Source organism: Lactuca virosa, chromosome 4, assembly GCF_052849685.1.
Source record: "Lactuca virosa cultivar CGN04683 chromosome 4, Lactuca_virosa_CGN04683_v6, whole genome shotgun sequence".
Taxonomy (NCBI): Eukaryota; Viridiplantae; Streptophyta; class Magnoliopsida; order Asterales; family Asteraceae; genus Lactuca; species Lactuca virosa.
Genome location: NC_136429.1, coordinates 171612764 through 171627958, shown reverse-complemented (window position 1 = coordinate 171627958; position 15195 = coordinate 171612764). Strand labels below are relative to the sequence as shown.

Sequence of the window (15195 nt, the reverse complement as noted above, 5' to 3'; positions counted from 1 at the left end):
TAACAGTAGGAAACTCTGGCGCGACCATTTACATGTTTTAGATAAGCCCTTGCCGAACCCATATCATACGTTTCGAGAAACCGCTCGACTTAACTTACTAAATAACAAAACCCGTGTTATCTATAACGACAAACCCGACACACACGTCTGAATTGTCCTATGCATCCAGGCTCAAAAGTACCTATACGAGGGGTACCACGCTCTTTCTTAGCCCACGATAGAAATCGGGAACAGGAAACGAAAGACATCAAGGACATCCCAGAAGTCTGTAACCTTCCCGATGTGTTTCCAGAAGATTTTCCAGAAATACCACCCGTGTGCCAAGTTGAGTTAGAAATCGACTTGACCCTTGGAACCACTCACGTAGCCAAATCCTCAATACCACTTAGCACCGACGTAAATACAGGAATTGTCCAGTCAATGGAACGATCTAACAAGTAAGGAAATTATCAGACCGAGCCTCTAACCTCAGGGAGCACCCGTCTAGCTCGTAAAGAAGAAGGGCAGATTGTCCATATGAACGTTGACTGACAAGAGCCAAACAAATCAACCGTCAAGGGGCTAATGTCCCCTATCCCGAATCAATGATCTATTCAACCAAATCCAAGGGACGATCAAGGGTCGGCATACCACCAGCTTAGAGTTCCAGAGGAAGAAATTCCCGAGACGGCCTAAGGCTTATAAGGGACAACCACACCACACACAACTTTGGCCTTGGAGACAATAGTGTTCGCCTTAAGGTCTAGAGACACTACCTCTAGGGCATCAAGTGCACAATCTTCAGTGACCATGACCGTCCATTCATGTTTGTCCATGGAAATCAAAAAGGCGCAAGCTCGAAGCCTTGAAAACCCGATAATGTCGCAAATAAATTTGCCTCGAGAAGAAACGTAAACGCCTGGGATCGAACGCTAGAAGACATATTAAGATCAGGTGTGATAGACTTTTGTAGAGGGTGGGATACCCACTTGCCACTCATCGAATTCTTATACAACAACAACTATCACACTAGCATCAAATTCGCACCACTGGAAGCCCTCTATGGACGCAAATGTAGACCACCCCTGTACTGGGCTGAAGTGGGTGACACGCAGATAGCAAGGGGGCAAGCACCTGACCGCACCATCACCGGCCCTGGGATCAACAGATAGACAACTGAAAAGATCATCCAAATTCAAGAACGAATAAGGCATCTAGGTACCGACAAAAGAGCTACGCGGATAAACGACGGAAAACTCTTAGGTTTCCAAGTCAACGACCGCGTGAGGTTAAAGTCTCGCCCCGGAAGGGGATGATATGCTTGGGAAGTGTGTAAAATTGAATACAAGGTACATTAGACCATTCGACATCCTTTCCAGGATCGGTCCAGTGGATCACAAGCTTCGGTTGCCACAAGAACTTAGTGACATACATCCCACATTCCATGTATCCAACCTGAAGAAGTGTCTGTCTACCGAAACTCTTGTAGTCCCACTCGATGAAATCGAGGTAAACGAGAGCCTACACCTCAAATAGGAACATGTGGGGATCATGGACAGGGAAATCAAAAGAGCGAAACAAAGTCATATACCAATAGAGAAGGTCTGTTGGAACGCCAAGCAAGGACCTAAATTCACTTGGGAACACGAGGATCAGATGAAACAGAAATATCCACAACTTTTCCCTAGGGTTACCAAGAACCCGTTCAAGATACAAATTTCGGGACGAAATTCCCTCTAACATGGGGATGATGTGACAACTGGAAAATTTTTTGGATCAAGCAAGGGCTGAATTATAACTGTGTATAAGTGGATTCGTAACATGATCTGGTTACAATAAAATGTGAAAGCCAAAAGGACATGGGTTTGTATAAGAATATACATAAGTAGACATACATACTGTAAAGATCATGTATGTAATAAACATTTAGAAGTCAAGCCAAATAAAAATGGTTGGGATTTGATACATGAATTACACCATGCCTTTGAGATTTCCGTTTTTGGGAATCTATGAAGAGGGTATTTCGGTTGTGAGTGGGCCAAGAGCACTTGTCTAGACCGAAATCACCAAGCCTAGTACACCCTAGGACCGAAACCCTAGAGCACTTGTCTAGACCGAAATCACCAAGCCTAGTACACCCTAGGACCGAAACCCTTTTAATGCGTGATACCTAGGCCGAAAACTCCAAGTATAAGCCCACTAAGGCTGAAAACAACAATTGTGGGGGGGGGGGGGTTATGACCGAAATCACATAGGGAAACAAGGTGATTTCGGTTTAGAGGAGTAGATAAGGGTGTTTGACTTTGTGATTTAGATGTTTTTCCTTTTTTCATGCAATATATTACCCAGCAGTATTCCAAGTAATTGTCCAACAATTATCAAAGTAAACATCCCATCATATTCTTCCTTATCTTTGGACGAGATTATCTCCACACACACCACCATTTCCATTCTATTTCTTATTACTCCAAACTCTCTCAAGAACCATAACCAAACATCCTCCAATTTCAAGTTCTCCAAGATTGTTCTTAGTATTTTGGTAAGATTTTCTTCTGATCTAGTGTTTTTATACAATTTTATGTTAGTTTCCTCCTATTTACACACACATTATTATGTGTTAAAACCTTTAGGATACTAATATTTCCAAGGAAGTTCATCAAACCATTCAAGTATTTAGGGTTGAAAATCTTCACACCATCTTCTCAAACAACCCACACATCCACTCAAGGTGAGTTCATACCCCCACATTTTCGAGATTTTCATGTTTTAGGGGGGAGGGGGGGATACAAGTCAAAAATTGTTTATCATACAAATATTTGCATGTTTCATCTTTATGTTGAAGTATAAGCCTTTATTTGCATAAGATGTGATTATTACTAGCTTTTGTGCAAATACTTGTGTTATAGTAGTTTTCATGTGCAAAACTAACAAAAACAAAACAATATCTATGTTATAAAAATCATGGGAAAAGTTATGATTTACAAAACTATAAAGTTTTTGGAAACTTTTTACTAAAAGATAGTTTTCTAACAAAAAGGGGTACTTTGTAGTATTTTTACCACTTTTGTGGGTTACAACCCAAAAATTATGATGTATACTCTACATTTTGAAACTAGACGAAATATTCACTATGTGTTTATATAAATGTTCCTGACAAACAAACATAATAAACTATAATTGGTATAGTTTGAGAGTTACAACCACCACACTATTATTTCAGAAGAAATAAATAATTATTAAAGGTAGAATTATTTTACTTACAAGATAACGACTTTTCAACACTATGGACGTAAACCAGTTGATACAAACTTGTGAGGCACTACTTCATTGTATCCACCAGAGTACCCACCAAAGTCCTGAATTATAACCAGAGTCTCTTGTAGGGAGAGCATGACACTTGTGTATAGATCTATACGGGATTGACAACCCCACACCTAAACTGTTAGTTGCACTTAGACCGGCAGGTCTGGGGTGACAAATGCCGTAACAATTCGGATGCTGAAGAACGTCGTTCAGGCCACTAGTCGTATTAGTATGGTTATAATAACTCACATTAGATTATTGACAAAACATTGGGTTTATGGGCTAGCGTACACTCAAATGGATTCATAAAATGATAAATCTTATTAAATCTATTTTTCCAGTAACATATTACTTACATTTTAGTCTTGGGTTAAGACTCATAACGTGGATAATATACATTCAATTAGTTTTATATAAAGATAAAACTTACTAATACCTACTTTCCAGTATAGCATTACTTACATTTTTAGTCTTGGGACTTTAAGACTTACAACAAGGATAACACATATTCAAATAGTTTTTATATAAATATAAAACTTCATAACACTACCTTTCAGTACAACATTACTTACATTTTCGTCTTAGGGTTTAAGACTACAGTTCATATTAAAGAAAATATCGGATTTTCTATAAGTATACAAAATCATTTTATACTGAATCGTTACAAATCCTTCTCATACAAAATGCTTATGAACTCACCAACTTAATTGTTGACACTTTTCAAAATCACTTGTATTCTCAGGAAATCAGTAAACAAGTTTTCATGTTTTCTACTTTTCAGTTATTTGTATTTAGCTTTTGAACAAACAAAGTTTTGTAAACAATGTAAACTTGAAACCTCAATGTATGAATGTTTGTGTTGCTATGTTTCATTTATATTCAATTGTTATGATATTGTACATGAAGTCACTCCATCCGCCCCCATACGTTTCCGTCGTTCTGGTTTGGGGGTGTGACACTTCTAGATTTTGGAAGAGGTTCCATGACAAGTTGGGTACTCGTTTTCATTTCAGCACGACCTTCCATCCGCAGACTGACGGTCAGAGCGAGCAGACCATTCAGACTCTAGAGGATATGTTGTGGGCATGTGTTTTAGACTTTGGTCGGAGTTGGGATACATATCTTTTGTTAGCGGAATTTTCGTATAATAATAGTTATCACGCCAGCATTGAACGATCTCCTTTTGAGACGCTTTACGGGAGGAAATATAGGACCCCAATACGTAGGGGTAAGGTCGGTCAGCGGGTTATGGGGATTACCGAGGTGGTACTCAAGACTACCGAGTTGATCCAGCAAGTTTGGAGTAGGCTCCAGACAGCTCAGAGTGGACAGATAAGTTATGCCGACAGACGCGGATCAGACTTAGAGTTCCAGGTGGGGGGTATGGTTCTCCTGAAGGTGTCACCTTATAAAGGTGTCATCTGATTCAGGAAGAGTGGTAAGCTGAGCCCCAGGAATATCGGTCCTTTCAGGGTTTTGGCCCGGGTGGGTCGGGTTGCATATCGCTTGGATCTTCCAGATGAGCTCAGTCAGATCCATAGCATGTTCCATGTCTCTCAGCTACGAAAGTGTTTAGTGGATGATTCTATAGTGGTTCCATTGAGAGACTGGTGGGGATTCTTGACCGGAAAACGAAAACCTTAAAGAAAAAGGTTGTTGAATTGGTGAAAGTTCAATGGCAGCATTGCAAGGGTTCTGAATGGACGTGGGAGCCGGAAGATGAGATGAAGGAGCACTATCTGAAGTTATTTGGAGCAGCGGACTTCGAGGACGAAGTCTGATTCAAGTGGGGGGAAATTGTAACATTCGGACCTTGTAAGTTCCCGTTTTACCCTTGCTAAAACAAAATATTTGCATTTTGGTCCTCTGGCTAGTACGTGGGGCGTACTCTATGAGTACGCTTAGCGTACTTGCTAGACTTTGATCGTGGGCATCGCCCACGTACGCTGGGCGTACGTGGGGTTACGTTAGGCGTATGCTGGCTTGAGACAAACCCTAATTTTTAGGGTTTGTGCATTATTTAAGCATCATACACACACCTCTTGACCATTTTAGACCAGCCTCCATATCTTGAAAACCCTAACCTCGCCCTTAGCCTTTGTTTTGGTGTTTTGAGCTCTTGTGAAGCATTTGGGTGTGTTTTGTGTATCTTGAAGTACTATAATAAATTGAAGACTCATTCTTTAGAGAAGAGCCTAGAGATCCAAATTTAGCTTAATCATTTCGTGACTTTTGAGGAATAAAGTCCATAACCTGTCAACTCCTTGTATAGATATACTTTTGGGCTGTTTATGGCTATTTTAGTCCTTTTTGGTTGGTCCTTGTGAGCTAAGGTCGTTTTAGAAGCTTAACCCTTTTGAGATAAGATCTGAGAGTATGGAGTAGGGGCTGAATGGATTAAGTGCTTATTGATGTGGGGTGGCCAACTGGGAAGTACTCAAGGCGTACAAGCTGGTATGATGCACGTACTAGTCCAAGAGCATGTACGCTAAGCGTACGAGCCGAGTAGACCCCGCATACTCAGCAGGTGGGCTTCGGATTTGGGCTTCTTGATTTTTAGCCATGTGTGAACCTTAGGAGTTTAGGGCATTTTTGGGCCATCGGATTTCTAGTTTGGACTCTTTTGGATGAAGGCCCACGAAGGGATTTGGGCCAAATTTTGAAGATTGGGCCATAATTGGGCTTTGGGTGACATTTTTTGGAATTTGGCCTTTTTGAGTAGTTGGTTTGGGCTTTGGCCATGGGCCAAGTTACGTAATGGGTAAAATGGTCTTTTACCCTAGTTTGGACTCTTAGTATGAGTCAGGATCCAATTATTAATTGGATGTTATTTTATGATGATAGCGTAGGGATTTTCGGACCAGCAGCCAGAGGTGAGTTTCCTCACTGTGTTTAGCGAGTCGAAGGCACCAATGTCGTCCCATGGTTTATTATGTAGGATGCTAGATGTCTGCGTGACTCTTGCTTGTGTATGCATTGGTATGTATACCGAGCGGCGCTCGATGCCGAGCGAGGCCCAATGACTGTATTGTATGCTATTATCTTTGTGATTATCGCATGTGTTAGTATGATTATATGTTTATCTGCTTATATATGTATCGAGGCGGGCCTGGTGATTGAAAGATCTGTAAATGAAGTGGGGATCCATATCGGGCAGGGCCCGAGGCCGGGTGGGACTCGATGCCAAGAGGGGCTCAATGAAGCGCGGGGGCCCAATATGTGTTTATTATGTATGGTATGTGGTATTTTGGGGAACTCACTAAAATTTGTGCTTATGATTTTCAACTTATATTTCAAGTACTTCTAGTTCGAAAGGGAAGAGTATGGGATGATTACAGAGCACACACCACTTTATTCCGCATTTTGAGATTTACTATGATATTTTGTGATGTAGTGATACACTTTGGTCTATCTTGGTTGTATAACAATGTTTTGGATTACCGTTTTATTAATTTTAAAGTGAAATTTTGGGGTCATATTTTTGGGATGTTACACCTGTGATTTTCTTTTAAGAACAAGAGCATAGGAAAGCTTATCATACCAATTTCTTGAGGCTTGCTTTAGACAATACAATGATTTTTTTAATCTTGCAAACAAGTGAATGAGAGGAAAGAGGAAGACCAGGTGGAGGCCTCATGTAGACTTCTTCTTAAAGATCCCCATGTAGAAATGCATTATTGACATCAAATTGATGTACATTCCAACCCCTTTTCATAGCTAGAGAAACCATGCATCTAACAGTTGTGAACTTCACCACTGGTGAAAAAGCTTCATTGGAGTCTATCCCCTATTTTTGAGTAAAACCCTTTGCCACTAGCCTTGCTTTATGTCTTTCTACAGTGCCAGCTGATTTGTATTATTTTGAATACCCATCTACAAGCAATTGGTTTCTTTCCTTTTGGTAATTTTACAAATTTCCGAGGTATGATTTTCATCTAAAGCTAGCAACTCTTTTCTCATAGCTTCTTCCCATTGAGGTTTACCTTTAGCCTCATGATAAAAAGCAGGTTCAATTTCCATGTGTGGTAAATGGGATGAGGTTTTGGTAATAGCTAGAGAAACACTTTATATCTGGGAATATAGACAAATACAAAAATTGGTAAGAGTGTGAGAACAAGAAGCTGTATTTATATTAGTAGAATTACAAACAAAATCTTGAAGATGAATTGGTGGCTGAGATATTCTGGTTGTTCTCCTTAATAAGGGTTCTTGAACAAGTGGATAAGGTAATGAAGAAGTAACTGGAGAAACAGTATCACCAGAACTAGGGAAAAAATTAGGCTCAGGGGTAAAATTGGGATTTTGAACATCAGGATCAGAAATGGGAAGAGGAATGAAATAATCCATGTCTCGAAAAGATAAAGAACGATCTGATGAGTGTAATGGAAAATTATTCTCAAAGAATTTGACATCTCTTGAAATCGAAATAAATTTGGTTACCAAATCTAAAACTTTGTATGCCTTTTGACCAGGAGGGTAACCAATAAAAATGCATGGATTGGCTCGTGGCATGAATTTATCTCTTCCTTTGGTTAATGATGAAACATAACACAAACAGCCAAAACTTCTTAGTTGATCAAATGAAGGTTATTCTTTGTACATAATTTGAAAAGGACTTTGACCATCGAGAACTTTTGAAGGCATTTTTTTTATTAAATAAATTACAGTCTTGACACAATCACCCAAATAGGCAATACCAATTCCTGATTGAAAATAGAGAGCTGTTGAGGTTGCTAAAATGTGTTGATGCTTTCATTCAACAACTCCATTTCGTTGAGGATTGTATGGAGTAGATTTCTGATGTAAAATACGATTATCTTGAAAAAATGAAGTGCCTTCTGAACTTGATCCCAACTCCATAGCATTATCAGTTCTGATAACTTTGACCACTTATTAAATTGTGTCTTGACCATTTTGACAAATGATTTGATAAGATGAAAAGTATAATCTTTATGTGACATGAAATGAACCCATGTATGCCTACTATGATCATCAAAAATGGTAATAAAATACTTAAAACCATCATATGTAGCATGTTTATAAGGTCCCCAAACATCCACATGGATCAAGTCAAAAGCATTTTTGGTCATAGTATCACTAATTGGAAATGGTAATTTGTGTTGTTTAGCTTTAGCACAAACAAGACATGAATCAATACTCATTTCATTACATTTTGAAGAAACAAGAGAAAGTTCTTTCAATTTGGCTAAAAGAACATGGCCTAATATGTTATGCCACAACATTGTTTGAGCATTAGAAGAAAGAGTGAATACAGATGTTTGACAAGACAAAGAAGAAGGAAAAACAGAGAAATTGTAAACTAAAGACTTCTTGAGTTGATGATGTTCAAAAACATATAGATCATTGATTCTTTTGCCAAGTATACCAAGAGCAAAACTACTTTTCAAGCAAGGGTCCTGCAGAAGACAATTTTCATCAGTGAAAATTGTAAAAGTCTTAAGATGAGAAGTGAGTTTAGGAACAGAAACAAGGTTATACTTGAATTTAGGAGCATATAAAACTCCATGAAGTGTTATGGAATCATGAATTTCAACATCACCAATGTAATTGACAAAAATGCCCTGGCCATTAGGAAGCCCAAGAGATTGAGGCTGAAGAAGTTTTGTGAGAGAAACAAAGAAATCTTGATTAGAAAAAATATGGCCATTGGCTCCTGAATCTATGATCCAAGAATTATGTGTTTGAAGAAGATGTGAAGACTTATAAGCATTGGCACAAAAATGTTCAAAAGAAAAGGGTTTACCATTAGGATTAAGAGATCCTTCTGCAATGGCAGAATTAACTTGAGATGATGAATGACTGTTGTTGATTGATGTTATATTCAGGAGTTGAAGAAGTTGTTGATATTGCTCAGGAGAAAAATCCATGTTAGATGTGGAACAGACATTGTGAACAGCAGAAGAAGACACATCTTTTCTTCCTTTTGTGAACTTGAATGTTGAGGGAAATCCGACAAGCCAATAGCATTGCGACTTTGTGTGACCTGTCTTCTTGCAGTGAGTACATGTAAGATTCTTCTTAGAAGTCTGAGAATTGGAATTGTTAGAGACATTCATAGAAATTGCATCAATGTTAAAGACAGAAGAGACATTGATTTCTCTTTGGTGTTCTTCTTGAATGAGTAAAGCATAAGTAGTAGAAAATGTAGGCAAGGGCTTCATCATGAGAATCTGACCTCAGATGATTTTATATGAGTCATTAAGCCCCATTAAAATCTGCATAAGATTTTGATCTTCAAGAAACTTATTAAGAGCAGTTGTTGTAGTACATGAACAAGCTGGAAGATCTTGTACCACACGTAACTCATCCCATATCTTCATGAGCTTGGTGAAGTAAGTAAAAAAATCATTTGAACCTTGAGACATTGAGTACAATTTTTGTTGAATCTGGTAAATCAATGCTCCACTGGATTGTTCAAAACGTTGATTCAATTCACTCCATATCTGAGATGCAGTTTGAAGAAAGATAACTCCATCTGTGATATTCTTGTGAAGTGAATTTAAAATCCAGCTGATAACCATGGAATTTGCACGAAACCAGGCAGGATAAGTAGGTGAATTAGGCACAGGTTGAGAAATCGAGCCATCAACAAGACTTAGCTTGTTCTTTGCAGACAGAGCAATAATCATTGCTCATTTCCATGCGTTGAAACCAACGCCATTGAAGACATTAGTGACAAGAATAGTAGTTGGATTATCATATGATCCATGGTAAAATGGATTAGAAACAGAAATTGATTCAATTGTGGATTCTTTTGACATGATTGAAACAATCGATTCAAAAATGAAATCGATTGAAGATGAAATCGAGTGAAAAAAATTGATTGAAGATGAATGTGGAAAAAGAATAAAAAATGAAGATCGGATCGTTAATCTGATACCATGTAAACAATCAAGAACTGAGAGAGAAGAAATGATTTTCAATCTTCATGTATTGTTTAATTGATTACAAAGAAAATAACAAGATCTATATATACAGATACAGACTTCTCTAACAAAATAACGACTGCTAACTAACATTGAACTAATTAGCAGTTAAATTACAATAATACCCCTAACTGTCAATAACAGAACAGAAGAAGCTAACAAAATCTACGGAGAAGGATTGCTTTAAAACACATGATGTCATAAAAAATTAAAAATATATTTTAGTGTATGAACCTAAGGAACATGACTAAAGAAAAGTACTCTAAAAATATTTTAATGAATAAGAATGAGCAAATAAAAGTACAAGGATTGTTTTGTAAGACAAATAAAGAGAAGAGGACGAGCGCAAAATGTATTAGGTATCTTGGGATTGGGTGACTCATCCAAAGGATGAAGGTGGTATAGGCATTGGTAGTTTGGAATGCTTTCCTCCAAAAGTTGAGTGGTGTTTTGCTATTGAGAATCAAACTCTTTGGTTTAAAGTCATCAACACAAGTCATAATAAATAGGCTACAAACTTTGGGGGTGATGCTCGACTTAGAGGTCATGGCTTGTGGTCGAGGATCTTGTCATGTTGGAATATGATACATGGAAAATATATTATACTTCATTCTTTCTTACGTCCAAGGTGGTGAATGGCACACAGACTCTTTTTTTTCGAATGATATTTGGATGGGAAATATGTCTCTCTCTATGAGATTCTCGACTTTGTTTCAAATAGAGAGACATAAATATGTTTTTATTTCTGAACTATGGCAAAATGAGGAATGGGGTTGGGATTTGTGCATGGATATTATTGAGGATGTGGAAGTCGGTCGATTTGAAGATTTTCAGTTTTTATAGCTGATTTCCATATGAGTTTTGATGTGGACAAATAGAATTAGGAGGTTTCCAATGATGGTGTGTTTGCTATCAAAAATACTAAAGGGTTCATGGAACAATTTATGCTTTGAATGTTAATGTTTAAACTAGACATATCAAATATGTCATGTGAAAAGTGAACATTTTTAACTGCGTCTTCTCATAGGTCAGCTTTCTTTGTGACGAACTTGGTGGCCAAAAAGGATAGATGCACCCTATGTTTTGTTTCCTAGTTGTCAAACGCAAACAAAGTCCTTGTGGGAACTTGGAATTCGATTGGGAGATGGCTTTTAATTCTCAAATTTGACTAATATAAATATTTTCAGAAAATTGTAAACAAAATAAGTTGCAGCAAAAATGGTTAAAGCATGATTTTTAGGACCTAAGGCGTGAATTCAAATCTCATCAAAGTAGCAAAACAACTTTTTATTATGTTTGTTGATCTTCGAACCAATAACCTAAACCAAAATATATTAAAAAAGAAATGATTTGTACACATCAAGTTTTCTCCATTAACAACAATTTATTTTTAATAGAGTTGTACAATACATATTGTATATGAATAAAATTTGTTATGTATGAAACAACTTCCATATTCTTTGAAAACTTTGAATATTTTCATAAAATTACAGTTTTTTATATTTACAAAAATGATTTTTTGTGTAAAACGGTAACCATGTAAATGTGCAGATATTTATTTTAATGTTATTTTGAGGACATAATTGTAGTTTATATGGGAGCATAAGATGCCGATGTCGGCCATAAGTGAATAGAAACTTGACAGGTGTCATTCAAAAGCTAGAACAAGAACCTCGGATTATCGAAAGATGATGATGATGGAGATAGAGAAGAGTGAACTTCACGTATCTTTAGAACATGGTACATGGGAACAACAACTTCTCTTCCCATAATCAAAAGTATCACCAATACTAGGTTGATTTCAACCCTTTTAAGTTTTAAATATATACAATATATCGTGTCAAAATCTCTTTTGTTGAATGGGCTCCACGCGTTGCTCATGATGTGTCAATTTTCCATTTGATCATCTTTCTAGTTGCCAATAGGAATTCTTACATGGCTTTGTAAAAACTAAAAACCCCCCACCAATTGTGCCTCTCATGGTGATGGGGAACATGATACATTCATCGTGTTTCCCAAAAACAAGTTTGAAAGGATTTTTTCTTTTTCTTTTTTTCAAGAATTAATTTTAACGCTTTTGATGTGATTTCACTAGACATCTCAAAGTGATTCTAAAAGATAAGCTATTTTTGACTTTCTCTATATCTAGTTTTGATTCAATACATTTTATGTTGAATTTGATTTTACATCCTTCAATGTTAGAGCTTTTAACTTTAATAAAGTTAACTGGATCATAGTTGGTTTTTTTTTAATCAGAAGATACGTCTCACCAATGTGAAAGCCTTTATCTTATTGTCTTGCACTAACTTTTTATTATTTTTATTTTTAATTGGCAAAATGCAACATTAAGTCGTTGATCTTACATAAAAATAATGTTTATTAGCATACACAAACGTCGCATAAAATAAAGGGCTCATTTCTATATCAACATTCGATTCTTTTTGTTCTTTTGCATGTTTTCACACACACACACATATATATATATATATATATATATATATATATATATATATATATATATATATATATATATATATATATATATATATATATAATAAATGAAGATAATTTTATCACATGTCAATCTCTAATGAGTTTTGATAGTTGTATTTTGTGATATTTTTTAAATATATAATATTCACATATCAATTTAAGGTTTGTTTCAATTTTAAAAATTAAAAACCACATAATACTTATATTTATATATGTAAAGTATCAAATGTAATAAATATTATACTAAATTGCAATTAATATGTTTGTTCATTCTTTATTTCAAAATTTTATTTTAAAAAATACTTATTATTTACATTTTAATGTTTTATTTTTTTTAATCAATCCGTTTAATACACGGGTTTTAAACCTACTATATATATATATATATATATATATATATATATATATATATATATATATATATATATATATATATATATATATATATATATATATATGGAAAAAAAGTAATTAGACCGGCGTCACCGGTGGTACTATCGGAAAACACAAACGGATTGAACTTTCGACCTCAAATGCAGGTTGAAGAATCCGTAGGAAACCTTGACTTCTTCCCTCTCTTTTATATATATATATATATATATATATATATATATATATATATATATATATATATATATATATATATATATATATATATTACATGTGAAATGAAAAGAGAGTTTATAAGGCTGGAGGGAGTGGCTTGCTCGCCTCCAGCTCGCTAAGGGTGTTGAGCTCACTGCCTACAAATGTGTTACGCTTCTGAAAGTAGCTAACCTGCTAGCGATAGGAAAGATAAAGAGGTTGGAAGATGAAGGCCTCTGATTGGTTTCTTTTTTTTCCTTTTCTTTTTTTCTTTTTTTTTTCAAAATAAAAATAACATAAGATTAGGGTGTTACCACACCTGCCTTTTTGCTACCACTCTCTTCATCATACAAAGCTCAAAAAAAAATCCTATGTGGCCTTAAAAAGTCCTATGTGACAACATGCTAAAGATGTTACCACTCTCTCCGGCCAAAAAAAAGGAAAAAGTCAAGGTTTCCTACGGGTTCCTCAACCCGCATTTGAGGTCAAAAGTTCAATCCGTTTGTGTTTTCCGACAATACCACCGGTGACCCCGGTCTAATTACTTTTTTCCCGAGTCACTCTCACCACTCTAGTACAAATACTCTAACGAAGGGTGATAAATTAGCATGAATATATTATTTGTTTTACCAAACAAGAAAGAGACACGTCAAGTTAACTTTTTAAAAGTTAATGAAGAGATTGTGGAAGTGGACTACGTATATAAGAATAGATAATATAAGCATGGAAGGGGTAAGTCACGTTATTTCAAACCTATAGTCGGTCCAATTGACAATTAAACTGGTCTAACTTATAATTGTTAAAAAGAGAAGTTAGATATATTCCTACTTTTCTTTTTATATATATTTATATCCATTTGAAATGTTGACAAATGTATTTAAATATTATTAATTGTATTTAAATATAACACATATCACCATTTCACATGGATAGACATATTAGTATGAAAAAAGGATAGGAGGGTATATATATATATATATATATATATATATATATATATATATATATATATATATATATATATATATATATATATATAGAGAGAGAGAGAGAGAGAGAAAGACAGGATCAATCACGAACTCCATTGAAAAAACGAACCAATGAATACATTGAATCAGTTGATTTGTTATATGAATTTCTTTCGTTCCTCACAGTTACAGAAAGTAATCAACCAACTCATTACTATTGCTTGATTACATAGACTTAAAACTTACTAGTTTGAAATACACTTCAAAAAAAAAATCTTAGTCATTTAATTAATACTCTACTTTTTTTCTTTTGTGATTGTTGTGCCAACGAAACCAAAATATCAACGTGTTTATGTGTTTGTGTAAGAAGTTTAGAATGATTTGAGAAATAACAATGACTTTTCTTATTAATTGTGATGATCATATACATAGGTAAAGCAAAAAAGAAAAAAATATATATAAATTGTAAAATGTTGATTCTTTACTTGCGTACGACTAACAAAAGGCACACAAAGGATAGTTATATAATTTGCTTTGAAGCGATTAAAATACCGCTGGGCTACAAGTCCTTTGGTGTTAGGATTTGAATTCAAATGAACTTCAACTTGTTTGCCCACTTCCATATCTTAGCGAGAATGTCTGCAGTCTGCGGACCACATCTGTTAGGATTTGTGACCAGGTAAGAACTTATCATTAAATTAATATTAAAACCCATAGATTTCTTTTGTTGCAACTCATGATCCATTAACCTGCGATATTCTCTTGTTCACCTTTTACAGGTAAACTTTTTTTTAGATGAGCATAGATTAATGGGGAAGTTTGGCCGATGGATGAACTTTATACGTAAATTCGGAAAATTATACAGTTTTATGCGGCAATGTTAAAAATTGTTGTTTTGTATAAATATTAAAAAAAAATGA

General features: G+C 35.6%; 1 protein-coding gene across 1 annotated transcript; it reads right to left on the bottom strand.

Moving 5' to 3' along the window:
* Positions 1–9479: 9479 nt before the first annotated feature.
* LOC145105356 (uncharacterized) lies at positions 9480–9932 on the bottom strand. The gene has a single exon (XM_079042479.1). The coding sequence runs from the start codon at positions 9930–9932 to the stop codon at positions 9480–9482; it is 453 nt and encodes a 150-aa protein (XP_078898605.1).
* Positions 9933–15195: the final 5263 nt, after the last annotated feature.

Coding starts and splice junctions, on each gene's coding strand:
- LOC145105356 (XM_079042479.1), bottom strand. CDS start 9,932: ATGATTATTGCTCTGTCTGCAAAGAACAAGCTAAGTCTTGTTGATGGC.